Source organism: Ipomoea triloba, chromosome 10, assembly GCF_003576645.1.
Source record: "Ipomoea triloba cultivar NCNSP0323 chromosome 10, ASM357664v1".
Taxonomy (NCBI): Eukaryota; Viridiplantae; Streptophyta; class Magnoliopsida; order Solanales; family Convolvulaceae; genus Ipomoea; species Ipomoea triloba.
This window is the reverse complement of record NC_044925.1, coordinates 21,083,840-21,110,023: the sequence shown is the minus strand read 5'-3', so window position 1 is coordinate 21,110,023 and position 26,184 is coordinate 21,083,840. Positions and strand designations below refer to the sequence as shown.

Sequence of the window (26,184 nt, the reverse complement as noted above, 5' to 3'; positions counted from 1 at the left end):
CCCCCCCCCCCCTCTCCCTTTAGGAACAATAAATTTGTCCTCATACTTGAGCCTGCAATATCACCTTTCTTTTAGTCAAAAGCAAATTATGGGTCCCTCCAATTTCCCCCTTTTCTTTAATCCTCATCTCCCAAACTTCAACTCACCACTAAAAATAAACAAACAACAAAGCCAAACTCCTTCAAACTAATATATATGTATATAGTATACTATAATCTAGTAAGAGCACTGTTCTTAAATAACCAATTAACGTCAGATTCCAAACCATGTTTACTATTCCAAGAATTCTTCTTGTACTCATCCTCAATATGATTATCCAACTGTAAAGCAAGATCCCACAATTAAAAAGCATTAAAAACAAATTCTTGAACCCCTCCCCTCCCCTTTCTTCTTCATTTCTCAACCCAAAAAAAATTTCTTGAACCAGGGAAGAATCAAGAATGCCTTCAAGGCAGGCTTTGTCTTCAGACTCTGAACCCAAAATAACAGATATCTTCATTGCCATTACAACCTTAGCTGCTCTCATTATCCTCTTTGCAATTCTTTACTTTCTGTACTATTTGTGGTACTCTCTAGTCCACCGTTCCCGGACCAGCCCATTTGATTCCAATGCGCCTCTGGTGAAGCTGCAGAGGTTTTCTTACAGAGAATTAAAGTCAGCAACTCAGGGGTTTAGTGAGTCCAACTCTATAGGGAAAGGAGGGTCAGGGAGTGTGTTTAGAGGGAATTTGAAGAATGGGAAATGGGTGGCTGTGAAGCTTTTGGATTGTGTTTCTTTCCAGAGTGAAAGGGAGTTTCAGAATGAGCTTCAGATTCTTGGGGGGATAAAATCCCCTCTGGTGGTCTCTCTTTTAGGGTATAGTGTGGAGAAAAGCAAGAGACTTGTGGTGTATGAGTATATGCCTAATAGAAGTCTGCAGGAATCTTTGTTTTCTGAGACAAATTTGGGGCTGAATTGGAGCAGGAGATTTGATATCATTCTTGATGTGGCAAAGGCACTGGCTTTCTTGCATCTTGAATGTAGCCCTCCAGTGGTCCATGGGGATGTGAAGCCCAGCAATGTGTTGCTTGATTCAGAGTTCAGGGCTAAGCTTTCGGATTTCGGGTTATCAAGATTGAAGGTTGAAGGGGAATTTGGGGTGGATTTGTTCAGCCAGGACTTGGGGAAAAGCCAAGACCTTTCTGGGAATTTAGGGGTTGGGACTGGAGGGACTCAAACCCCTATTGACAGCCATGATGAGGTAGATTTTGCTTTGGCCTTACAAGCCTCTTCCTCATCCAAGAACAGTGCTAAATTGGTTCAGAATGTTAGGGCTCTGGGATTGAATCCCATGAACTATAATGCTGTGTTTGAGAGTGATGAAAAGAGCAGGAATGCTAAAGGGAAAGAGGTTGAGAACAGTGGGGAAGATTGGAACAAATTTGGGAACTATGATGATGAGCTAATAAGCAGTAGTATTGACCACAGCAAAGAGCTGAATCTCAGCCCTGCTTTGGATGAGAATGTTGTGAGCACAACACAATGGGGTAGAGATTGGTGGTGGAGACAAGATGGCAGTGGTGAGCTTTGCAGCAAAGATTATGTAATGGAGTGGATTGGCAGCCAGATTTGCCCTTCAGCTAATCCTGATTGGGATGAAGATAAGAATAAGTCCCCAAATGGAAAAACCAGTTTAGAAAACTCCACTCGATTTACCAAATTCGAAGAAGCCAAAGAGACTGGGATATCAGAATCAGGATTGGGGAGCCTCAAGAAGGGGTTTGAATTGGAATTGGAAGGATCAAAGAAATGGGAATCCCAAATCAAGAATAAGCCAAGGAAGATGAAAGAATGGTGGAAAGAAGAACACCTCGACGAGCTATGTGAGAAGAACAGCACTAGCAAAGGAAAAAGGCTTATAGAAATCAAATGCAGCAGAAGACTAAGTGTCCCCCATTTCGATCTGGGAAAACGCTTCGTCTTCAGAAGAAACAGCAGGCCGAAAATGCAGGCTCAAAACGCAGCCAATCTCGAGAGGGAATTCAGCTTCAGGAGAGGCTGGAAGAAGAAGAATTCCCATTCCATTACCAGTGATATGTGGAGCGGAGACCTTTTCAGCCGGGAACTAAGCAGCACGACAAGCATGAGAGGCACACTCTGCTATGTTGCCCCCGAATTCGGGGGCTGTGGCTACCTAATGGAGAAAGCCGATATCTACAGCCTCGGAGTCCTGATTCTCGTGATCGTCTCAGGTAGAAGGCCTCTGCACGTCCTGAATTCGCCTATGAAACTCGAGAAAGCAAACCTAATTAGCTGGTGCAAACAGTTAGCTCATTCTGGGAACATTTTGGAACTTGTGGATGAAAGACTCAGAGATGAATACAACAAGGATCAGGCAAGCTTGTGCATCAACTTAGCTTTAGCTTGCTTGCAGAGAATGCCGGAACTGAGACCTGACATTGGTGACATTGTGAAGATTTTGAGAGGCGAAATGGAATTGCCGCCCCTCCCGTTCGAGTTCTCCCCGTCTCCACCATCCAAAATGTTCAACAGATCGAGAAGAAGACAGAAGAGCAATGCAGAATCGGCTTCCAAATAACCTTGTAACTGACCTGATTTTGCTGGAAAAAAACACAACAGTAGATTTTAGAGCATGCAATGTGTTGCATTCTTGTTTGTTGTACATGTTTTTCTACAAATGTTTTTCTTGTAGACATAAATGGTTATTGCTGCCATTTTCTCTGACTTGATACAGATTTCATCAAAGAGTTCAGATTCATTAATTTTAGGCAATCTAGGTTAGTTTTTCTTTGCCGGTAAGAATTATAAGGCAAGATTTACTCAATGCACGCCTTCGGATAGTAATTATGGGTTTCTCTGGTAAAAAAAAAATGATCATTTTACACTAATTAGTTACCTTAATTTATTCAGATTGAGTGGGCCAATAGTGTGAAGATTGTGCTAAGCAACCTTAAAGATTACAAAGCACATTCTTTGACTTACTGCATTGCTTTAGTTTTGGTGACCACAAATCCAAACTAGAATATGATTTCTTTGACTTCTTAAATATTCTTTTTTTTTTTTTTAATTAATTTGTGATGTCATGTTTATTCTATTATGTCCATTCGAATTTAGCTTAATTTGAGGGAATGATTGCCCTTCCCTCCTTTGACAAATAATAATCATGAATAAATATACATTTTTACTCCACAATATATTAAATGTACATTATTTGTATATTAAAAGTACATTATTTGTGTAATGTTGACGATGCGTTGCTCGATGATATGATGGGTTTTGGGGCAGTGGTGAGAGATCAAGCTGGGAAATTTGTGGCGGCCTTCTGTGGTCATTTGCATTGTTTTCGAGATCCCTATCTGGTGGAGACGATAGCGGTGAAAGAGGCTCTTACTTGGTTAAAGAATTGTGGTCATAATAATGTGATACTTGAGTCTGATTGTTTAAATTTCTGCACTAGCTTTAATTCTGGTTGTTTAGACTTTTCATATGTGGGTCTTATTATTAAGCAGTGTCGTTTAATTGCTAATGACATTGGGAACATTGTTGTTCGCCATGTCAAGAGGTCAGCGAATCACGTAGCTCATGTACTTGCACAGGCGACAGGTTCTTCTTCTGTCCTTGGGGTTTGGGATGTCTCCTCGCCCGGGTGTATTTCTGATCTGGTTGTTTTGATTTTCAAAAAAAAAAAAAGTACATTATTTGATTTATTACTCAAATAATGTAATTTCAAAAAATAACATTTAGTATAATAAAAATATATTTTATCACAGTAATCTAACTTACAAAATGAACTCATTTCCACGATTACTCACTCTTTTGGGTATCTTGCTCAATCATAAATTCACTGAATAAGGAAATTCAAGGCCAACACAAATACTTATATTTTTTATGGTTTACGTTATAGCATTCTTTTTTCTCGTAACTCTCACTATTTAAAGATTTATTAGGAGACAAGATTATAGAAAATATGATGAAAATGAATTATAAAATCCTCTTCGAAAATCTTATGCTTTCACCAATTAAACTAAAATGCAATGTTGAAAAAATTCCGCCTAACGTATCACCGTAATCGGTGGCCTAGGCGACCAGTCGACTAAGCCACCTAAGCGCCGCTTACGCGTTGACTATGCCGCCTAGTCGGTCGATTAGCTATTATTTTCTAAAAGGATTATTTCACTCAAAACCACATCATTTTGAACGAAATAATCCTAAATTGTTCAAACTCTAAATGTTTTTTTAGGCTAATATTTAATATTTTAGTATTAACTATTAAAGTATTAAATAGTTTATAATTGTTAGTCTTAAAAAATTTAAAATAAAATAAAGAAATACATGAGCGCCGATTAATCACCGCCTAGGAGTCCTGAGCGCCTAGCAATTTGTTCAATCATGCTAAAATGTATAATATAAATCTTTTAAGTAAATAACTTGAACTAAATGCCCTTGAAGATTAATTGATGAATGATCTAAAACCTTAACCAAGGTATTAATCCCTGATATAAGATCTAGCTTTTGAATATATAACATCATTCTTGCATAATCATTATACGGTGGATCACTGATATAAGATTCATTTTTAGTATATTAAAAATTTATTTTAATATATTAAATGTTTATTTTTTAAAACTTTAATTGTAATGTATTGAAAATTCATTTTCAATTAGTGTATCTAAAAATAAATCTTCAATATATATATTTTTAACAAAAAAATAATAATAATTTATCATTATTTGCAAAGCCAAGCTCAAATTTTGGGCCATTTTAATGTGGTTGGGCCAAATTCTTACATATGAATCAATCTCCTAAGTCCTAACGAATGAATTACACCCATTTCACTGCTGAACATTTTTGTTGGATTCTTTTTTTTTTTTTTTATTACTGATTATATTACAATGTAGTATCTGATCAAATATACTTTCTCAATATACTGAAGCACAAAAGTCAATGCCCCTATATTCACCACACAAAAAAAAAAAAGAGAAAAAAGACAATGTCCGTATTGAGGTTCAAACTTGTGACCTCCCATTTGAAAAAGCTACAAAGGTGTCATTAAACTACAAGTTACTTAGCAACAATTTTTTAATTTTGTTTTAAAGATTTTTCTTCAAATACCTCTCATTACAATGTCTCTTTAATAATTAAAAATAATTAAATATTTTGATTATATTAATTGATATTTTTTAAACACAAGTGATACTGTGATAGTCACAAGAATATCTCCTTTTTTTACCCAAAAAAATCCCTAAAGATATCAGGATTATTCCCAAGGTCGATGGCCCTTAAAATTATTTTATTATATTTGAGTTAATCAACTGGTTGAGGTATATTCTGGAAGAAAAAACTGAACTTATAATCTCTTATTTAATGTCATTATGAAGTTATATTGTTAAATTGCATGATTTTTTACACAAAAACTTTTTTTAGTTTACTTAAATTTTTTAGTTTTTAATTCTCTACTCTATTTTCAAATTAAAGAAATGTGGAAGTAAATACATTTATTGTTTTCCTTTTGTTTTTTTAATTAGTAAACACTCTATTTTTTTAGTGATCGTAAACATTTTTAATTAAAAAAAGAAAATTATAATGTCATATTCTCAAAATGAGGAGAGATAGAGATATATCTGGAATTATTTATAATCCAGCTAAAATTAAAGCCAAATCCTAATAAAAACTGATTGAGACTCCCTACCTACCTAAAGACCAATTAATGATTTCTTCCATTATATCCAACACACAGACAGCTCAGGCGTAAAAGATACTCTCTACTCTCTGCTCTATATTGTACCCTTTTTTTTTTTTTTTTTTTTTTTTTTTTTTTTTGCATTAATGTGATTGCTCTTAGGGTACAAGCACAACCGTTTTTGTAGGGCTGATTCATGACATGTTTTACCTATCTTGTAAAAGGTAAAGTTGCAATGATATACCCCGTATTGAATTTGAAAATAATAATAACTTCAAAAAATTTTAAAAATTGAATTAAAATAGACAACAAAACTTAATTTTTTGTGCAATTAGGTCATTAAATTTAAAAAATGTGGTCTGCATGGACAGCTCAGTTGGTCACATGAGTTAAATTCGAGAAGAAAAACCAAGGATGAGTCTCATTAGGGGCAGTGTAAGAGCAACCTCTCAAAGTGAGATGGCTCCTTGTGCACAGTAAGTAAAAGTCTAGCTTTTTTGTTCAGCTTAATTACCCTGATTTACATACTTTCAGATATTTTACTTATTTTGAAGTTCTGATTTGTACATTTTTCAAAAAATAAAAATAAAACTGAAGAAGAGAGAATTGTTACAGTAATTAAACAGGCCTAAGAAATCATGTCATTTCCCAAAAATAGAGTTAAAGAAGAAAAAAGAAATCTTCCAATGATAAATCAACAAATGACAACACTACAATCGACACTTCATTTTCACTTTTACAAATCACTACAACTGCGTGGTGGTAAATGGTAAATACTCATTTTTGAATGGTTGGATAGAGCAAGCATAATTCTACAGGCTAAATCCCAAGAAACCCATGAGAAGCCCAGCAATGAGCACCCAAAGAGCAGGCGGCGGAGTGGAGGCAGAGGCGGCGGACTTGGTGTTGGAGTGGTCAGCAGAGACGGCGGATTTAGGCGGAGGTGGAAGCGCGTGGACAACAACCGAAACCTTCATGCCATTAAAGCAGCCACCAGTGCCACAAATGAAGTAATACCTCTTAGGCTTGTCGAGGAGAATAAAGTCTTTTCCGCTGCTCCAGTTTCCGACCGCGCCTTCCGTGGTGCAATTGTCGTACCCGGTCTGGTTCACCTCAAACACATTGTACTGTGTTTTCTGATACCTAAACGCTAAAAAAAAAAAAAAAAAAAANAAAAAAAAAAAAAAAAAAAAAAAAAAAAAAAAAGTCAAAATAAGTCCACTGAAAAAAGATTGATTTGTGGGTAGTTAAAGAAAGTGTTGCAAAAGATACGGTATTGACTCTTTGTGCTTCAACAGGTTATGAAAGTATATATATATATATATGAATAGATACTACAATGTAATAGAGTCAGTAGAAAAAAAAAAAAAAAAGTGTTGAACATACAGATGAGGTCACCGACGAGGAAGGTGTGGTTGTTGGCCCAGAGGGTGTAGTTGATGCCGGGGTTCCAGCCTCTGTTGGCGCCGACGATGTGGTCGGTGGCGGAGACGGTGGTGGAAGCGGCGGCGATTAAGAGAAAGAGGAAGAGGAAGAGGAGGTTAGAGATGGAGGGTGAGGTGGACATGATTGAGTGGTGGATAGCTGTGAGGAAACCTGTCTGTCTGTCACCTGCTTTTTTCACTTTGAATACTTAAATAGAAAGCTGCACAATTTGCTATTGCTTTGTCTGTTTGTACTTGTCCACCACCTCCAACGGTTATTTCCGGATCCCTAACAAATTAATCATGTTTTATCAACTAATTAATGTTGTCAGAGTTGATAACATTAATAATGCCTGTTAACTGGATCTTTCTTCATTGTCTAGTTTATTACACAAACACTGAGATTAGTTTGTGCATTCTCGCGTCTTAGATTGTGATGATGAGTTTTTCACGTTACTCACAGCAAAATTAAAGTCATTATGAAACTTTATAATGATATATTTTTGAATTAATTTTGAATTTAGTCTTATGACTATCACTCATCTTCATTTTTAGTCATTGATTTTTAAATAGAAAGCAACACAATTTAGTAGTTTTAAAACTCAATGACTAAAATATGAAAATAAGTAATAGTTAAAGGACTAAGCCTATAATTAACTACCTTCCCCGTATGAGTTAGGTCGTATTTCCTTTGATCGGAAATATACAAGCAGAATCGGGTAAGTCGAGTCGAGGCATATAAGCCAATCATTATTGCATGGACCATGGTCCACATAGCTGTGTGGACCAAAAATAAAAAGTATATTATTTTTGTACTGAAGGTACATTATTTTTGTACTGTAAGTACATTATTTTTGTATTGAAGGTACATTATTTGATATATACTATCAAATAATGTACCTGCAGTACAAAAATAATGTACTTTCAGTACAAAAATAATGTATTTTTTATTTTTGGTCCACACAGCTATGTGGACCATGGTCCATGCAATAATTTGCCCATATCAGCACTATCAAACTATATATTTCATATCGTTTTGTATCGAAAGTGTTTAATTTAATAACTTCAGTTCCTCTAAAAGAGTAATGATGGTAAGAGCTTATAATTTTTAATTAATTATAATTATAATATCCTCAAAAAAAAATTATTATAATTATAATGGGATTTTAAAATTGATATGTGCCAACAATATTGGGTACATTAATGTATATTATTATTATTTTTATTGTATTAGTATTATCGATACTATTCTTGTGTTTGGTTAAAACTTAAAACTGAGATGTATAATATAAACATGACATATAAGAAATAAAATAATATATATCATTACAGAAATAATTAAATATGATATGTATAATAACACAACATAAAATATATATTTCATAATAATTATAATTAAATGGCAAAAACAGTAAATATGCATGGAATCTCATAATACTTAAAAGAGATGTGAGAGAATCACATTCCCTTCAAAATCCTATGTGGAGGATATGTTGCATTCATATGGGAAAGTTATATTCCCTTGAAAAAGTAAGATAACTTGAACCAAACATAATAATGTAACATTCCAAAGCTCACATTCCTTAGTTATGTTATATAACTTGAACCAAATAGTCAAACACCCCAGAAAAATCCTAATTACAATATATTATATACATATTGTATTAAGAAAAAATAAATGGATGAAGAAAAAAGGAGCTAACAAATTTTTTTTATAGGTACTAACATTTCATTGGTGTAGCCAAGTCCCTCATATAGTAACATGATGAATACGTAAAATGAGAATTCATTACTTATGGGTTTCGACAGTGATATTATTTGTTATTTTTAAAGATATTGCAGAGATATTGTGTCCTTAGTATATTACAAGTGGGAGGAAAAAAAAATATAAGAATGGCATATCAGAATTAGAGCCGTCAAAAAGGGCTTAGCCCGCCGGGTTAGCCCGTCCCGTCCCGCGAAAAGGGCAGGGCGGGATTTGATGTTTTGGGCCCATATTTTGGCGGGCTTTTTAGCCCGCCCCCGCCTAAGGCAAATTATTGCATGGACCATGGTCCACACAGCTCTGTGGACCAAAAATAAAAAGTACATTATTTTTGTATTGAAGGTACATTATTTTTGTACTGTAAGTACATTATTTGATAGTATATATCAAATAATGTACCTTCAGTACAAAAATAATGTACCCTAAAATAATGTACTTACAGTAGAAAAATAATGTACCTTTAGTACAAAAATAATGTACTTTTTATTTTTGGTCCACACAACTGTGTGGACCATGGTCCATGTAATAATGATTGCCCGCCTAACCCGCGGGCTTGGCGGGGCGGGCTTGACGGGTCGGAGGGGGCCCGCCAAATGTATAATAATACAAATTATTAAAAAATAAATGCTCCAATAATATATATATATATTTTACTGTAAACATATATATTACGTTACAGTACGTGTTTACAGTACCAAATTCAATTGCCAAAATTCAAGTGTAATTGAATTTGGTTTACAGTAAATTTAATATATATATATATATATATATATATATATATATATATATATATTCCAGTCCAAAAAATTTTAGTTTATTGTATAAATGATTTATTATTTACTTATGAATTATTTCATAATACATTATGTATTTGATTATTTATTAGTTATTATTGTGTTTAAAAAAATTAAAAATGCATTAATATATGTTTAAAATATCCAAATTATTTTAGTATACACTTATTATTAAATTTTAATATTAATTTTTATTTAAATTTAAAATTTTTAAATTTGGCGGGCCCCCGCCAAGGCCCGCGGGCTTAAGGCGGGGCGGGGCGGCCTTCTATAGGCCCGTATTTTGGCGGGCTTTTTAGCCCGCCCCCGCCATATGACAGGCTTTAGCGGGCTTTGGCGGGCCCCGCCCCGCCGGCCTGTTTCCACAGCTCTAATCAGAATGGTGTCCCATGTTGTTGTCTCTATAAAGAAACCATGTCAACATCACATGCATAGGGCCATTATTAATTTATTCACGCCAGCAGGTTTTGGAAATATATATTTATTCTTGTGGCACTGGATTCTAAAGTTCTAATGTCCTAGCTGGCTTTGCACATGACTGTTGAGCATATATATAATATATAAAACTTAAATGTGTATCCAACTATCAGCTTATGAGATGGAGCATATGCTTCAATTTGATATCAGAGTCAATCACATTCTAAAGATATGGGTCCGAATCTCCGTATCACCTGTGAGGGGCAGCTTCAGCTTTTAGCTGAAATGAAGCTCATGCTTCAATTCAAATACATCCAATAATCTAACCTCCCCTGCCCTGGAAATTATAAAAGGTGGTAAATCGCAGGATACCCCAAGGCTAAGATCCTCTCCCATAGAGGATTCAAACTCGGGTATTTGCTAGGTCACTACACCCATGCTCAACTTTCCAATCACTGAGCTATGCCCCGGGGGCATTTACAAGTCAAATATGTATGCAGCAAAAGCTCAATCTGAAATGTGTTTTGCAATCTCAACTTTAAGTAATCTGAAGTTTCATCATTGCCAAGATTCAGATAATCAGATTCTACTAGTAAAGAGAATATGACTGTAAATATATGGAGGAAGTGTGAGAGTGCACCTGATTTGTAGCACAGCTTCATTGTTCCAACAAGAATGCTAAGCCTTGGTGCACAGAGGGCCTTTGTTAGTACAATGATGAAGCCCTCACTACAATGATGAAACCTTCAAACTCAAATGTCCTTCTATTATCTCTTCCTTTGTGTGGGGTTATCATGTTTTTGGCTCCTAACCACATTGCCTTCTCTGTGGTGTGTCCATTGAGTTCTCTTTCCACGTTTTACGGGATCCCTTTCACTCTGATTACCACCATTTCTATTAGATTCCTTCAGTTTCATGAGCTTTTGGAGCTTTGGGTCATCGACAATCCCATTACGTTTCATCTCAGCATATAACTCTTTCGCCCAAACTAACATTCCACACTTCAGGAGCCCTTCCACCATCACAGCGTAATGTGCAGAATCGGGCATTACCTCGTACGATTTCATCTCCACCCATAGCTTCATTGCATTCTCAGGATCCTTTAACTTGAAGAACCTATCAAGTGCTAATAGAAACGTATCCCTGCTCGGTCCAAGTCCAGCTTTCCTCATATTATTTAGAAGTTCGGTAGTTCCTTCTAGGCTTGCAGCTGCAAGTAATGCATGGTATGTTACACTTGTTGGACTTACATTATCCCCAATCATCATAGCCAATACAGCTCTCGCTTCTTCCAACTTAGACGCTTCACAAAGCGGAAATATGATTGAGTTGTACGTAGTGGAATCGGGCTGCACGCCCTCTTTTTTCATCTTATCCACAATTTTCAAAGCTTCCTTCAGGCAATTCCCCCGGGTTAGTACATACACCAGAGAATTATACACCGACGCCCCAGGAACCCACCCTCGTTTCTTCATTTCATCATAGAGCCTGAGGGAGTCGAACAGATTGCCGACTTTGGAGAAACAGGAAATCATGTGAATGTAAGAAGTCCCATTTGGCACAATACAGCATTTCGACAATTCTCGCCATACCCTCTTGGCTTCAGATATGTCAACCGCAATGTTGCACCATCCATTTAAAATTACGTTGAAGCCATCAATTCCCAATGGGAATAGCTTCTTATTGACAAGCATGAATTCTTCAGCCTCTTCAATAAATCCATGCTTACAAAGAATATCCAAGAACGATAAGAACACTTTCTGATCAGGAGACAAGCTGAAATTCTCCATTATCTGAAATGCCCGCATAGCCTTGTCAGGATAATTTGCTGCAGCATACCTTTCATATAGTAATCGTAAGAACCATGTAAATGATCATCATTTCAGGCAAAAGATGAATGAATAGCTTTTTTTTAATATCTAGACTACACTATAACATATTGTGAAGCACTGAAGCCAGATACTAAACATGTTATTGCATAGCTAAAAACCATATTGCAAGTTTCCCTAATTAACAGATTGACCAGTAATGTAGGAGCAACTGCTGATCCATACAGAACCTAGAAGTTATATTACTCACATTCTTTTTTGATACATTACATTTCCAACTTATGCCAGACTAATCTTAAGCCCAGGACCCCTATCCAAGAGCCGTTGGATGAGGTAAATCACGAGTTGTCCCGTCAATCCCCAGGTTCCACCCCTTGAACTTTGCTATCAAGAACCACATCCACAAACATGTATGGGCATGCTTCAGAATAGAAAATCAATCACAGCCTTTCAATATATACAATATAGGTAAATTTGATTTTAGGTGTAGAATGAGCATGAATAACTTAAGATGCCTTAAAAAGAAAGGGCTCAAATTACCTATCAATCATAATGAGAACAGCCTCTTGGACATCCACTGAATTGCGTACAAGGTCACTGATCAAAGCCCACGCAATACTGAACTTCTTGTGGTTGCCCAGCACCCATATCACCAAACACCAAGTTTTTTCAACAATGCACTCCCATTTCTCACCCCACTTGAATGCTAAATAAGCCAATTGCCACTGGTCTCTCACACCCCATATCACCAAAAAGACAAAATCTTTGCTGGGTTTAACACTACACTGATCAAGAATAGCAATGGCTTCATCTCCTGAAGCAAAATCCTTTGCCTTTTCGAGTAACCCAATAAATTCACTCACACCCACTCGGGGATTTTCGCCTAATCGCTCAACGTATTCTTCAAAATTAATAATTTCGTATGTCTGGGCGCTTTGGAAGCTGGAGAAGTTACGACTTTGAGGAACACGATTGAAAGGTGTTCGACGAAACACCCCAGAGAAATGCCGCCGAAGATTGGGCTGAGGAAGAGTAGGCGAAGCAGGCGGAAGAACTCGTGAGGTGAAGATGCGAGGTAGCAAAAGAATTGAGTTTGTTTTCTGCAATCTCCGAGCAAGATCAAGCAGTCGCACCATTCTGCCAAGGATGGTTCATTTCCGGGGCAGCAACAAAACTACTAGTTGGACAAAAGCGACTTGTTTTGACCGGTGAAAACAAGCCCGTACTGCGGTAGAAACGAATTTATTCTATTGTTTTTAGAGGCAATTTATAAAAAGGGTCCATATAGAATTATAGATCCTGAATCAAGATGAGGTACAAAATTTATAATCTGTAAAATATATAATTTTATAACACAAGATATAAAAATCACAATACAAAATACATACACTGTTTTATACTTTTTTCAAATATAATTTATGTAGGTAATTTGTGTTCACAGGCATTGAATTTTACAATACAAAACACATAAATTCATAACATAACACATAATTACTAATTTATTTTATGTACATAATTTCATAACACAAGACATAAAAACTCACAAAATAAGATAACTACACATGCACTCAAGTCTACAGTGCACTGTGGACTATAGTCCATGTATGAGGATTGGCTTTTAGAGCCGTCAAAACAGACTTAACTAGTCAAGCTAATCCCCCGTCCTTCCTAAACTACGAGATAAGCTTTGAATTTTATGATTCAGATTATTGGTGGACTTTTTAGCTTGTCCCACCATATGGCGAGCTTTGGATCAGAGGACCAAATGTCTGCATAATATGTATACATTACTAATATTAGTGTATATATATACCATTTTATATAATTTTATATATATATATATATATATATATGTGTGTGTATTTATTTATTTATTTATATTGAAAAAATATATTAGTAATTAGTACATTGATAAATGATAATCCTTTTTATACCATTTAAAAAAAAAACATAGTATGTCATTAATGACTAAAAATCATCCAAAATAAATAACGGGAAAAAACCAATTAATGGTCTTCCAATATTGATTCTGAAAGTTACGTTACCCTATATTTCACTTTGATGGTTTACCAATAGTAAATCAACCAGCTACTTGCGCCTTTGGTAAAGAAAGAAATCCTCGGCATTAAAATATTTTGGCCCTAAATTAATCGAAATAAAATGTCAAAAACATGAATCCTACTAGTAAATATATACACACACAAACACACGGACATACAACCCAATGAGGTAGTTCAAGTGGCAAGTGAGCTCTCTTTGTCGGGAAGAATTTCGAGAGAACCCGAGTGACGATTCCTCCTGGGCCAGCTCCTGAGCCTCTCGGAGCGAACAGTGAATTTACCAAAAAAAACACACACACACATACATACATACATACATACATACATACATACATACATATATATATATATATATATATATGGGCATAGTTTTCACATCACAACACACATATGTACATAGAAACAATGGACTCCAAATCCCAAACCTCACCCATCTTTTTTACAACCATACTGTAACCGAAAGATTGTTAGTTTTAAATTCACAACGCAAAAAGATTACACTCTAATTTCGAGAGTCCCGACTTCTACGTCTCCGTGAAAAATGTATATTGCACAATGTGTGGTCTCGATGGGTAATGAATTTGCATACTAGACATAAGGACTGATGCATGTGGGATGAGTAATGTGGTCTCGATGGGTAATGAATTTACGGACTAGATGTAAGGAATCATGCATATGGGATGAGTAGTGTGGTCTCTATGGGTAATGAATTTACGGACTAGATGTAAGGATTGATGCATGTGGGATGAGTTGTGTGGTCTCGATGGATAATAAATTTGCGGACTAGATGTAAGGATTGATGCATGTGGGATGAGTAGTGTGGTCTCAGCGAGTAATTAATGAATTTGCCGACTAGATGTAAGGATTGATGCATGTGGGATGAGTAGTGGTTTCGATGGTAATGAATTTGTGGACTAGATGTAAGGATTGATGCATGTGGGATGAGTAGTGTTGTCTCGATGGCTGATGGGCTCGATGGGTAATGAATTTGCAGACTAGAAGTAAGGATTGATGCATGTGGGATTAGTGTGGTCTTGATGGACGATGGGTAATGAATTTGCGGACTAGATGTAAGGGTTGATGCATGTAGGATGAGTAGTGTGGTCTCAATGGGTAATGAATTCGCGGACTAGAGGTAAGGACTGATGCATGTGAGATGAGAAGTCTCTGCTCCTTCCCATCCCATCGATTCTTCACACATGTCGCAATCCCCATCCTCTATTCAAAGAGTCAATACTCTACCACCGAGGATTTGATTCTGTGACCTTCCTTCAATGAGAGTCACAAATGTGGCAATTGAACACAAGGTGCTTGGTTGAGGTGATAGATACCAACTTGATCAATTAATATATTTGTGTGTTAGCAGTTATTCAATGTGCCTCTGCACGCTAGATTGTTAATATTTGAGGGATTTGTAAATTAATTGTGTTTGGAAAGCATGAAAATGACTTCTGGCAATTGAGTCATTTTCCATAAAATAGTTTCATTTTTCATGTTTAGTTGCATTCTTGAAAACTGTCCTAGTGTGTTTGGTAACTTTGGTTCATTTTCTGGAAAATGAGTAGAACTGTATAATTAAATATTTTAATTGTTTTATTTAGGATATAAAAATATTTATAATAATATTAAAAATAATGTTATTTATTAAAATTAAAAGAAAAAAAACTCTGGTTTAGCGTAGGTTGTGATTTTGGTGGAAGGTTGTGCTTGGTTGTCATTGTTGGAAGGTCTATAGAAAATGACTTCCGCCAAATTTTGGCAACAGTCATTTTCCTACAAAAACAACCTCATTTTCTAAGTCAACGAAAATTATTTCCGTTGAATCAATTTTCCAGACACATCCAAACACTGAAAACCCGTAAAATGATTTCAAGAAATCATTTTTCGGATTTTCGAACACACCATAAGAGAATTTAACACCAATCTTGATAGCAAAACTATCAATTTTTTTCATCATTGCATAAATTGGCATTATATTGTTGGTAACTTAACTCTCTAAATTTACTAAATCCCATGTTATGAATCTAGAGGCAACTAGAAAAAGAGAGATAAGTTATTCAAAATTTCAGACCACTCGAAAATATAGTTATAATAAATCATAAGTCCTTGAAAAATGGTATTTCTGACAAAATTTTTGACCACTTAATTTTAGAGATTCAAAAAATCTATCCTTATTTTCTATCACTTTCCAAACACTACCAATAGTGCAGTGGTAGAAAAAGTTGAAAATGCCATAAATCAACATGGGCTACTTGGGTTGGGGAATGAAGAAATAAGATTGCTTCAGTCTAGGGGTGTAAATGAGCCGAGCGGCTCGCGAGTCGCTCGGTCAAAGTTCGGCTCGCGAGTCGCTCGGTCAAAGTTCGGCTCGAGCTCGGTCAAATTTGAGTTCGAGCCGAGCTCGAGCTCTAATGTCTTAGGCTCGTGGCTCGACGAGCCGCTCGCGAGCGATATATATATATATATATATATATATATATATATATATATATATTATAGTTTATTTTTAATTGAAACATGAATTTAAAATCAAACAGGTTAAATTCGAGTTTAAAATTGGACTCGAACTTGAGTTCGAGCATGAATTCGAGCTCAAATTCAAGCTTGAACTCGAGCTCAAGATCGAGCTTGAGCTCGAGCTCGAACAATCGAGCTGCTCGAGCCGAACTCGAGCAGCTCGAAAATTGCCGAGCTCGAGCTTGAGCATCAATTTTCAAGCTCGATCGAGCTCGAGCTCGAACTCGAGCCGAGCATTCCTTAACAAGCTCAAGCTCAAGCCACCCTAGGTTCGAGCTCGGCTCGGCTCGTTTACACCCCTACTTCAGTTCCCCTCTTCTAACCAAACCAACTCATCTTTGGCAAATCAAAGTGAAGTAACTCATCACGTTTGGAGTGCTCGTTTGCAATGTGGGAATGATACATATTTCGCTGAGGCAATAGGTGTGAATGAGGCCCTGACTTGGTTGAAGGGGCGTGCTGATGATAGATATATAGTTGAGTCGGACTGTCTTAATTTTTGTGTGAACTTTAATTCTTTCAAGCTTGATCTTTTGTATGTTGGTTCTATTATTAAGCAATGTCGTTTGATTGTTAGGGACATTGGCAACGTGTCTATTCGTCATGTCAAAAGGTCAGCGAATCACGTGGCTCATGTGCTTGTATGGGCAACTGGTTCCTCGTCTGTCCTTGGGTCGTGGGTTTTAAATCCACCTAGTTGTATTGCACATTTCTTTGCTAATTAATGCTTTTAGTTGGTTTTGATTTTAAAAAAAAAAAAAAAAAAAAAAAAACCGCATCACGTCTGGATGAGTATACTAGGTCTAGGCAATATGGATTGGCCCAATAAAGTAAATGGATCAAGGAAGCCCATGAAGAATGCATAATTCAAAGCAATTTAGGAGTTCGCTTGAGCTTATTATTCATAATGTAATAAGGATTGGCCTATTTGATACTTATTCCTAATATATTTAAGTGATGGTTGATTAATTAATGTCATTTTTATAAATGTACAATATTGTTTTTATGAACATAGAATATTATTTTTATGAACTTGAGTCTTCCATAATACAATTTGCCCAAAAGTTTTTGCCTTGCTTATTTTACACTATAGATCAATATCAATGTTTTGTCAATAATTAAATATCAATGTTTTGTCTAGTGGCACCCGGTTGCACTCCCACATGGGAGGGGTGGATTCGAGCCTCAGTGAATGCGATTTTCCTACATTGTGATATTTAGTTGAGAAAGTAGTTATGAACAGATATTACATTGTAACAGAGTCAATAGTACTAAAAAAAATAGTATGTTGTAGTTTCCTTAATAACATCATCAAGTGATGTCACTGAAATTGATTTCAATCATAATTTATTACCTAATTATGAATTAAAATATAGTATGAAAATATAGCTAAAAAAAGAGTAAATATGGAGTACACTTTAAATAGGAATAATGCAATTATGGAAGTTAATATAGTTCCAATTCTGAATAAAATGGTTACACATTAAGTCATTAACCATATCATCAACTGCCATAACCAATTTGATGTCTTATCCAAAAACAACATTTCAAATACTCCGAGATAATAAATAAGTCATTTTGAATGTCCATAAATTTTTATGGAGTTAATATTTTAGTTCTCGACTTTGATGATTTTACACAATTTATTTTTATTTTTTTTGTTAAAAATTTTGTTAGTGGAGGGTTAGAAATTAAATAGGGTCCTAATAATAATTTCTTATCCTTCGTCCCATTTGGAATGATTCCTCCTTCTTCCCCTTATTAAGATCCACGCAGATCGAAATTTAAATCTTCGTACCTAAATATTTATTTACTTTGTATTTATCTATTTAGGGTTGGAGTTGATTTGGGTACGAAGATTTGCATTTTTACGTAGATCTTAATTAGGGAAGAAGAATGAATCATCCCAAATGGGATGAAGGATGAGAAGTTACCATTAGAACCCTATTTCTAATAGTCAACTAACGGAATTTTAACAAATGACTAAATTGTGTAAAACCAACAAAGTCGATGACTAAATTGAACACAAAAAGTCATTTAGGACTAAATTGAGTAAAATCACTATAATCGATGACTATATTGGGTATTAACTCATAATTTATGTAATAAAATTCATCAGAATACTTGACTATATGAACATTCTGTTTATTGTCTTATCCGATGTTACAATACCTTATTCAACAACTTATGTCAAGTTGTAGCTAATTTATTAAATATTCCATAAAACACCATACCTTATTCAACAACTTATTTCAAGTAGTAACTAATTTGTTAAAGGCTAAAGTGTCATCTAGCACTATGAACTATATCCAATTATTCATGCCGCACCCTGAACTTTCATATCGTATATATCGAGCCGCAAACCAAAATAAAAAATTCACCTAGAACTTTTAGCAGATTTCCAGGTCTTCCTGCTGACATGGCGCAGGTTTTCAAGTGATGTGGCATTTATTTTAATCTTATGTTGTCCATGTAAGCATTTACAGATTAAAAATATATTTTAAAAAAAAAACCAAAAATACAAACAAAAAAAATAGCATTTCTATAAATTTGGAAAATTGAAAAAATACTAAACAATAAATTAGCCAAAAAATATAAATTCTGAAAAAAAAAAATTTAAAACATTGGAATTGCAAAATTGAAAAGTATACATTATGAAAATAAAGATAATAAAATTCTAGTTATTTTAATATAATAATTTTGTTTTTTTTTTTAAATTTTAAATATATAAACGCTTACATGGACAACATAAAGTTAAGAGACATGCCACATCAGGCGCCATGTCAGCAAGAAGACTTGGAAACCTGCTAAAAGTTCTAGGTGAATTTTTTATTTGGGTTTGAGGCTCGATATATATGATATGAAAGTTCAGGGTGCGACATGAATAATTGGATATAATTTATGGTGCTAGATGACACTTTAGCCTTGTTAAATATTTCATAAAACACCCTGAATATAACATTTACCTCTACAACACTAATTAATTGCATATGTAGTATTATTATTTTTTTTTTAAAAAAAAATCGTGTGAACTTGAATTAGACTTTGATTATAAATCATTAACAGAGTAGGTACATAGAGTTGATATTCTTGTTCAAATTTTTAATAAGAATTCTTATTATTTTTAAATAGGGATTTCAATTTTAATCATACCCACGGATATTCACCTGAATCTACCCTGCATAGGTCTCTCTTCTTTTTTTTTTTTTTTTTTTTTTGTGATAGTGGGTGGTGGGTCGAGGGTTGGCCTTTAAAAAGTAAACTCATGGTGGATTGGGTTATATTCGGGTTCTATGTACAAAATCCGTTTAGAAACCCACCCGCCCCACCATGTATGTGTAATGTGTATAATAGTAAAATAAGTACTAGTATGTAGTTATTTATAAAAGTTTCTATAACTTTGTGTAACTTTTTACTATTTTTATATCTAAATTACTGAGTTTATTTGTAAAAATTAACAATTTAGTTATTATATTTAAATATTTCTATTATTTTATGTTTTAGTATAACAAATAGATTTTACTATTTTATTGTGTGTAAGTAATTTAAATATTAATTTTTTAAAAAATAAGATGATAAGTGGTGGGTAGTCGTAGTGGACACCCGCACTCACGGTGTGAGTTTTGAAAAAGTTCACCCAATGCGAGGTGGGGTGGGATGGGTTGAGAAAATATAAGGTAGGTCGGGTGATGGATGTAGCCCTTCTCAACCCAACTTGACCATTGCCATCCCTATTTGTAAATAATGAGAAGAGGCGAGTTCAATATTTATTAGGGAAAAGGTACAAATAGGCAATCGAATCATTTAGGAAATACTTCGTAGCAATTAAGCCATTGAACTCAAAAAAAACTCCAAATTAATCTACGAATTCGAAAAAATTACAATTAACATTTTTAGTTGGTTACTATCCAGTTGCTATTGATTTGGATTGCCACGTGTAATCATGTTTTGAGAAAAGGTACAAATAGACCATCAAATAATTTAGAAAACAACAATTAAACCACTGAATTTTTAAAAAAAAATTGAATTAATCCAAGAACTTGGAAAAGTTAACAATTAAAATTTTATAAAAATTGTGTACATTATGATTAAACAAATATATATATTTTTTAATTTCTCTATATTATTCAAATATGATAATAAAAATTTATCACTTTAAGGAATTTTGAAATATAGTTTGAATTAATTTTTATTTTTTATTGCTAGAATAAGTCTAACTCTTGCGTAATACGTTACCTATTCTAACAATGCGTGAAAATTCATATTCAATATTAAAATATTGATAAATAAAAAATAAAAAACTAATTCAAATTATATTTCACAATTCCTTAAACTGATAAATTTTAATTATCATATTTGAATAATATAGAGAAATTTAAAAAATTATATTTTTTGTTTAATAATAATGTAAGCAATTTTCATCAAATTTTAATTGTTAACCTTTTCCAAGTTCTTGGACAATTTAGAGATTTTTTGAATTCAATGACTTAATTGTTATTTTCTGAATAGTTCACCTATTTGTACATTTTTTTCAAAACATAATTACACGTGACAATCCAAATCAGCAGCAACGGGAAAGTAACATGCTAAAAATGTTAACTATAACTGTTTTTGAAGTTGTAAATTAATTTGAAACTTTTTGAGTTCAATGACTTAATTGCTATTTTCTAAATAATTTGATAACCTATTTGCAAATTTACCCTATTTAATATTTGCATTAATTGCTATATGTTATCCTGCGGTCCTGCCAAGGCAAGGCAACTCTTATTTGGAATGAGAAAGTGTTGCTCGCTGCCCGTGCGTCTCGCCGTGGATGAGGTTCGTCATTTTTAGACAATACCCCAAAATCTAATCAAATAAATTAGGATGAACATGAGAATTAAAATTAGAATTGAAATGAGAATTAAATATTTGGTAATTAGAATGTGCTTTAGTAATTATGGGGTTGATCAAATCATATACCTGTATTTTGAAACGTTATCAACCAAACAATATGTATAACTTTCGTTTTCATTCATTGTGTCTAACTCCATGTACCAAACACAACCTTAGTGTATCTTTGATCCAATTGTTATACCATACCATGGTCCACCTTGTATTGTAGATCTTAGTAAAAAAATTATGTGTTTGCAATTAGCATATTATGTGTATTCACTGATAAATTATGTGCCTTCTGTATTTATTGTTAATATATTATGTGTTTGTAGTTAACCTATTATGTGCTTTCAATTTATTTGCAGGCACATAATTGGTTAACTGCATGCATGTGCACAATATGATTGTTAAATACAAACACATAATACGAATGTCATTTTGGATCAGGTTCCACAATGCAAAATGGACCCGACCCATGGTATAATTTGTCATCTTCATACCATACAAAACATATTGGAACTGATTTCATTTTATTTGTAATAAAATTGCTAATAAGGAAATTAAAGTAAACTTACACTTCACTCATGGTAAGGATGCTAATAAAAAAAATTCAATTAATTTCATTTTATTCAAGGGATTATTTATATTTGATTAATAATCGTATTATTCACAGTATTTAATTTCAAGTGTATAAGGTATAAACAAATTTTTTAATCCCTGCCAGCAAGCAGTAAGTAACTTCAAGCGGATTGGTATGCAGTATTCTTTTCTTGCTCCAGCAGGCAATGCCACCGATATTCTTGTCATTGCCTTCAGATTTGGATTTCTTTCTGCTCTCTCTCTCTCTCAGCTTTCTTCATCAACTCTGCCTCAGATAATCGCTTCGGGATTCGTGCATCTATTGATCCCAGATTTCATCTGTTCTGTTCTGTTTAAGACAACAAGAATGTTCATAACCTGAAAAACACCAAATCCATACAATAAAATGGGATGTATACTGCTCACCATTGCAGGCTTTTCTTTAATTGGAGTGACTGGACAATTGCACAGATCTTCTGCTCATCATCCTTCGCGTTTCTTCTTGAAACGCTTTAATTTCGATATGGAGTGGAGTAGTGGGGCATGACTGCAAAAAACATAACTGTGATGGTCTGAACAATGTCAAAATGAAGACATTCAATCCTCTATAGAAACACATTTAAATCTTTTCTTGGCTATCAATCATACATTTCATTACATATTTAAATCTTTTATAGCTCAAGAACAGAGTTCATTACTTCCTTACCGGCTTCATGGTTGTTTTCGCACCATAGGATTGAGAACCGCTAAACTATATGGTCTCAAGTCTCAACAGGCATTGGAAAGCAGATCAAACCATTTGCATTCCTATTGATGATCAGATAAAAACTAAAGTTATATAACCTTAATCTAGTTTGTGGTACAGAATAAAATCTTCATACCAGGAAACCTTTGAAGTTGAAATGCAATTATATAACTCCATTACAGCTTATAGGATGCACAATGAATCCTGAAAGCTCAAAGTGCTATACAGGAAGTCCCACGAACCCCCCAAAATATGTAAGGCTTGTGACTTGATTCTTGGAGCAGTAAACACGAATTTGAGGTGTTCATCGTTTGGAGAAAAGAGAGAATAAAATGGTGAAGGTATGGATTGGCAAAGAAAAGAATGTATATATATTTCATTATTCATTAAGTTTCTATCAATTTGTAGTAAGTACAATGAATATGACCTACAATTGATCTATAATCAATAAATCCTCTACATCTAAGCAAAATTTACCCTATAGCTCACCTTAAACGCTCCTAAACTCCTGCACGAATTGTATAATCAATCGGATACGTTTGTCTACCATGAGATGGAACCTCGGATGAGACTTCCAGGGATGTCTCGCTAAGATCAAAACCAGTATCAGTACTGGGGGTTAAATCACCCGGGTTTTCGTTGCCTACCAATCCTCGTTCTTCATCATCATAGCACGATGAATCTTCGTAATCCTCAATGCCTTCCATGTCGTCTTCATCTGACCAATAGTACATGGAATCCTCGTCTTCAGATACACAACTCCAGCCTCCAGCCCCGAATTCATCACCAAAGTCGGACACCAATACGATGGAATCAATCACATTTATATCTTCAACCTCTTCCACTTCCTCAAACCGCCAATCCTCGTCTTCATCCAGGCCTTGCACGAACGAATGATTCAACAGCATTTCGGCAGTCAATCTATACATATCGTTCTTAACGAAACAGCCTTTGAGAAATTCCATGGCCACCTTAGATAGGTGAGTGGGAATTTTAGGCAATTGTCCTTGCTCAATCTTGCTAAGAATCTCCTTAACATCTAACTGTCCTTCCTCGGCCCAGGGCGGCTTTCCGGTTAACATCTCGAGCACGATACACCCAAGAGCCCATACATCAGAAGGGGATTCTTGAACACTATCCTTAACAACCTCAGGGGAGAGATACATAGGGGTACCCCTCCAATATGGCTCCAATCTCCTCTTCTTGCTCTGTTTCTCTCTCTTGGTGAGTCCAAAATCCCCAATTTTGGCCCGTAATCCAATACCCTTGTTCACCTCTCCAGAGCTAGGAACTAAGAATATGTTATCAGGCTTCAAATCACAATGAACATAGCCGGTGAGATGGATATGATTCAACCCTCTAAGCAAAGACCTAGTATGAAACCTCACCTCCAATTCAGGCAATCCTTTCTCCCCCCCTGATTTCTTGATCCTGTCGGCTAGGGTTCCGGCAGAGCCATACTCGAGGAGCAAGTTGTAGACCATCTCACCATTCTCCCCGGTGGTGGTCTCCTCGCCGAAGCATCGGATTACATAGGGATTGCCCTTGATTTGGGCGAGCACCTCCCTCTCCTTCTGAATTGAAGCCGAAACTGAAACCTCAGCGGATTTCACCGCCATGACTGAGGGAAAGTAGCCGTATTTTGATCTGGGTTTCTTCAGACTCGCCATGTAAACACACCCGAAGCTCCCTTTCCCCAACATTGCTCCTCTGCGCCATGCAACCCCGTCCCCATATCTCCCATCATTAACACTCTTCTTCTTCTTCTTCAGCTCCATTGCTTCATCATCAACCCCAACTTCTCCTCTCTTCCCCTGCTGCATTCTGCTCCCCATTCACAAAATTCTCCACCTTTTTTCTCTGCCGAGAAAATTAGAAAGGAAATGCAGACAGACAATAAACACAATTAATCTTTAATCCCCCCCCAGCTGGTAATCAGGTTAGGGTTTTTGAAGAAAAAACCTGCAAATGGAAACCCCAAGTTGCAAGGATTGGGAACAATTTCTAGGGTTGACAACCCAACAAATTGTTGATTGCGGAGGAGAGTTGAGTTTTGTGTCTGAATTTATACTCCAGGAATACTATTTTCCCTTTTTCCTTTTTCTTTTTTTTTTTTAGGAGCCGCGTTTTCTTTCGAGTGAATACAAACGTAGACAGTAGCTAAAAATAAAAAACCGGAATAACGGTCATGTGCTCTTTTTTACGTATGATGCACAGATAACAGAATTACATCATATTAATATATATATGTCCATTCCAGTCCGGTCCGGTCCTGCAACAATTGGTACAAACAATTCCCTATCCAATAATAACAACTAACATAGCTGTGCCTCTCCTAAATAGGAAATTACAGGTGAAATTTCAGTAAAGGCATTGACACATTGATTCTTTATGTTTTATTAAGTTGAGAAAGTATGTAAAGACAGATATTACATTCTAACAAAGTTAGTAGTATAAAAAAATAAAAATAAAAAAACTTATGATAAGTTGCGTTGGTATGGTAGATGACAGGTTTATGGGCAATGATAAATGATGACATACTATATATATTAAAGATATATAATCCTTTTTCATAGGATTTTATTTGATTCTAATTAATAATACTTTGATCTCCCATTCCCAAGTAGATACTTGAGAGGTATGAACATAATTCAATTCAAAGGTAACACAATCTAATTCATATTTGATAAATATCTATCAATGATCGGCATTAAATGTTGTGTTCTTTGTCTTATTTAACGTGCTTGGTTTAATTAATGAAAATTGACGGACTCGAGTTATAAATAACTGGATTGTTTTGTATTATTTAATTTAGTTATATTAGTGAATAAAGTTGATTAACAAACACAAAAAGATGAGGATAAAAGGGTGGAATGGTCAAAAGGGTGGAGTTGAATAGGTTGCAAGTGGCAAGTGGAGGGAGGCTATGGGGGGTATGGCTTTTACGTATTCAATGCATTGAAACAACGGTGAAGAAGGTGCATGAAGACAAGTCAGAGATCATTCACCACCTAAATTGACTTACTTCTTTGGTTATTCTTTTGTTAACTACTTGTAAGTTTTTACCATTTTTAGAACTCACCATTTCCCCTTTTCATACTTTTACTTTCCTTCTTCAATAACTTAATGCTGCGCTCATATTATATTATATTTTATCTAGTGTTTTTTTTTTTTTTGGAAATATTTTATCTAGTGTTTAACCCTCTAATGTGTCATTAACGGAGTGCAACATTGCTCTTCCTGACAATTGTGATTGGTGTGAGTCCGAGAGATCACACGCTCAAGTCAGAGAAACTTATCATGGGAATTGTTTAAGCGCCACCACACTCAGACGTGTCATAGTTAGGGTGTGTTTGGTTGACGGGTTTTGATATAAGGTATGAGTATCAAAGTGATTATTATTGTTTGGTTGACATGTTTTTAGAATATTACTATGAGTTTGTAATACCCATTAATTGAAAAACTCATACCCTTATTAAATAAGGGCTTCATTTCCCT

At 35.0% G+C, this 26,184-nt stretch overlaps 4 protein-coding genes across 8 annotated transcripts; 1 reads left to right on the top strand and 3 right to left on the bottom strand.

Annotated features, from left to right (window-relative positions):
- Nucleotides 1-258: 258 nt before the first annotated feature.
- LOC116033660 (putative receptor-like protein kinase At1g80870) lies at nucleotides 259-2,741 on the top strand. Its single transcript, XM_031276418.1, has one exon. It carries the CDS (start codon nucleotides 441-443, stop codon nucleotides 2,577-2,579), a length of 2,139 nt encoding a protein of 712 aa, XP_031132278.1. The 5' UTR covers nucleotides 259-440; the 3' UTR covers nucleotides 2,580-2,741.
- A 3,558-nt stretch (nucleotides 2,742-6,299) lies between these two features.
- LOC116031353 (lamin-like protein) lies at nucleotides 6,300-7,332 on the bottom strand. Its single transcript, XM_031273515.1, has 2 exons — nucleotides 7,068-7,332; nucleotides 6,300-6,831 (listed from the first exon to the last, which is right to left on the bottom strand). The coding sequence occupies exons 1-2, from the start codon at nucleotides 7,246-7,248 to the stop codon at nucleotides 6,494-6,496; spliced, it is 519 nt and encodes a 172-aa protein (XP_031129375.1). The 5' UTR covers nucleotides 7,249-7,332; the 3' UTR covers nucleotides 6,300-6,493.
- A 2,906-nt stretch (nucleotides 7,333-10,238) lies between these two features.
- Nucleotides 10,239-13,106, bottom strand: LOC116031351 (pentatricopeptide repeat-containing protein At1g80880, mitochondrial). Of its 3 annotated transcripts, none has more exons than XR_004100578.1 (3): nucleotides 12,451-13,106; nucleotides 10,722-11,920; nucleotides 10,239-10,628 (listed from the first exon to the last, which is right to left on the bottom strand). XR_004100578.1 is itself a non-coding variant. In XM_031273514.1 (2 exons), the coding sequence occupies exons 1-2, from the start codon at nucleotides 13,044-13,046 to the stop codon at nucleotides 10,849-10,851; spliced, it is 1,668 nt and encodes a 555-aa protein (XP_031129374.1). In that variant the 5' UTR covers nucleotides 13,047-13,106; the 3' UTR covers nucleotides 10,239-10,848. The 3 variants fall into 3 exon arrangements, 1 of the variants encoding a protein (XP_031129374.1); XR_004100579.1 differs by having other exon boundaries at nucleotides 10,239-10,593; XM_031273514.1 differs by having other exon boundaries at nucleotides 10,239-11,920.
- Nucleotides 13,107-21,980: 8,874 nt separating this feature from the next.
- Nucleotides 21,981-24,731, bottom strand: LOC116031491 (mitogen-activated protein kinase kinase kinase 17-like). Of its 3 annotated transcripts, none has more exons than XM_031273714.1 (4): nucleotides 23,176-24,731; nucleotides 22,648-22,748; nucleotides 22,368-22,488; nucleotides 21,981-22,290 (listed from the first exon to the last, which is right to left on the bottom strand). In XM_031273714.1, the coding sequence occupies exon 1, from the start codon at nucleotides 24,519-24,521 to the stop codon at nucleotides 23,187-23,189; it is 1,335 nt and encodes a 444-aa protein (XP_031129574.1). In that variant the 5' UTR covers nucleotides 24,522-24,731; the 3' UTR covers nucleotides 21,981-22,290; nucleotides 22,368-22,488; nucleotides 22,648-22,748; nucleotides 23,176-23,186. The 3 variants fall into 3 exon arrangements, with proteins under 3 accessions (XP_031129574.1, XP_031129576.1, XP_031129575.1); XM_031273716.1 differs by having other exon boundaries at nucleotides 21,981-22,285; XM_031273715.1 differs by lacking the exon at nucleotides 22,648-22,748.
- Between the last annotated feature and the right edge of the window lie 1,453 nt (nucleotides 24,732-26,184).

Bases quoted from the DNA above. Each gene is read 5' to 3' on its own strand.
- LOC116033660 (XM_031276418.1), top strand. From the start codon at position 441: ATGCCTTCAAGGCAGGCTTTGTCTTCAGACTCTGAACCCAAAATAACA.
- LOC116031353 (XM_031273515.1), bottom strand. From the start codon at position 7,248: ATGTCCACCTCACCCTCCATCTCTAACCTCCTCTTCCTCTTCCTCTTT. The intron at 6,832-7,067 runs GTATGTTCAACA...TTTTTTTTTTAG, and splicing joins CCTCGTCGGTGACCTCATCT to CGTTTAGGTATCAGAAAACA.
- LOC116031351 (XM_031273514.1), bottom strand. From the start codon at position 13,046: ATGGTGCGACTGCTTGATCTTGCTCGGAGATTGCAGAAAACAAACTCA. The intron at 11,921-12,450 runs GTAATTTGAGCC...ACTATATGAAAG, and splicing joins GTTCTCATTATGATTGATAG to GTATGCTGCAGCAAATTATC.
- LOC116031491 (XM_031273714.1), bottom strand. From the start codon at position 24,521: ATGGGGAGCAGAATGCAGCAGGGGAAGAGAGGAGAAGTTGGGGTTGAT.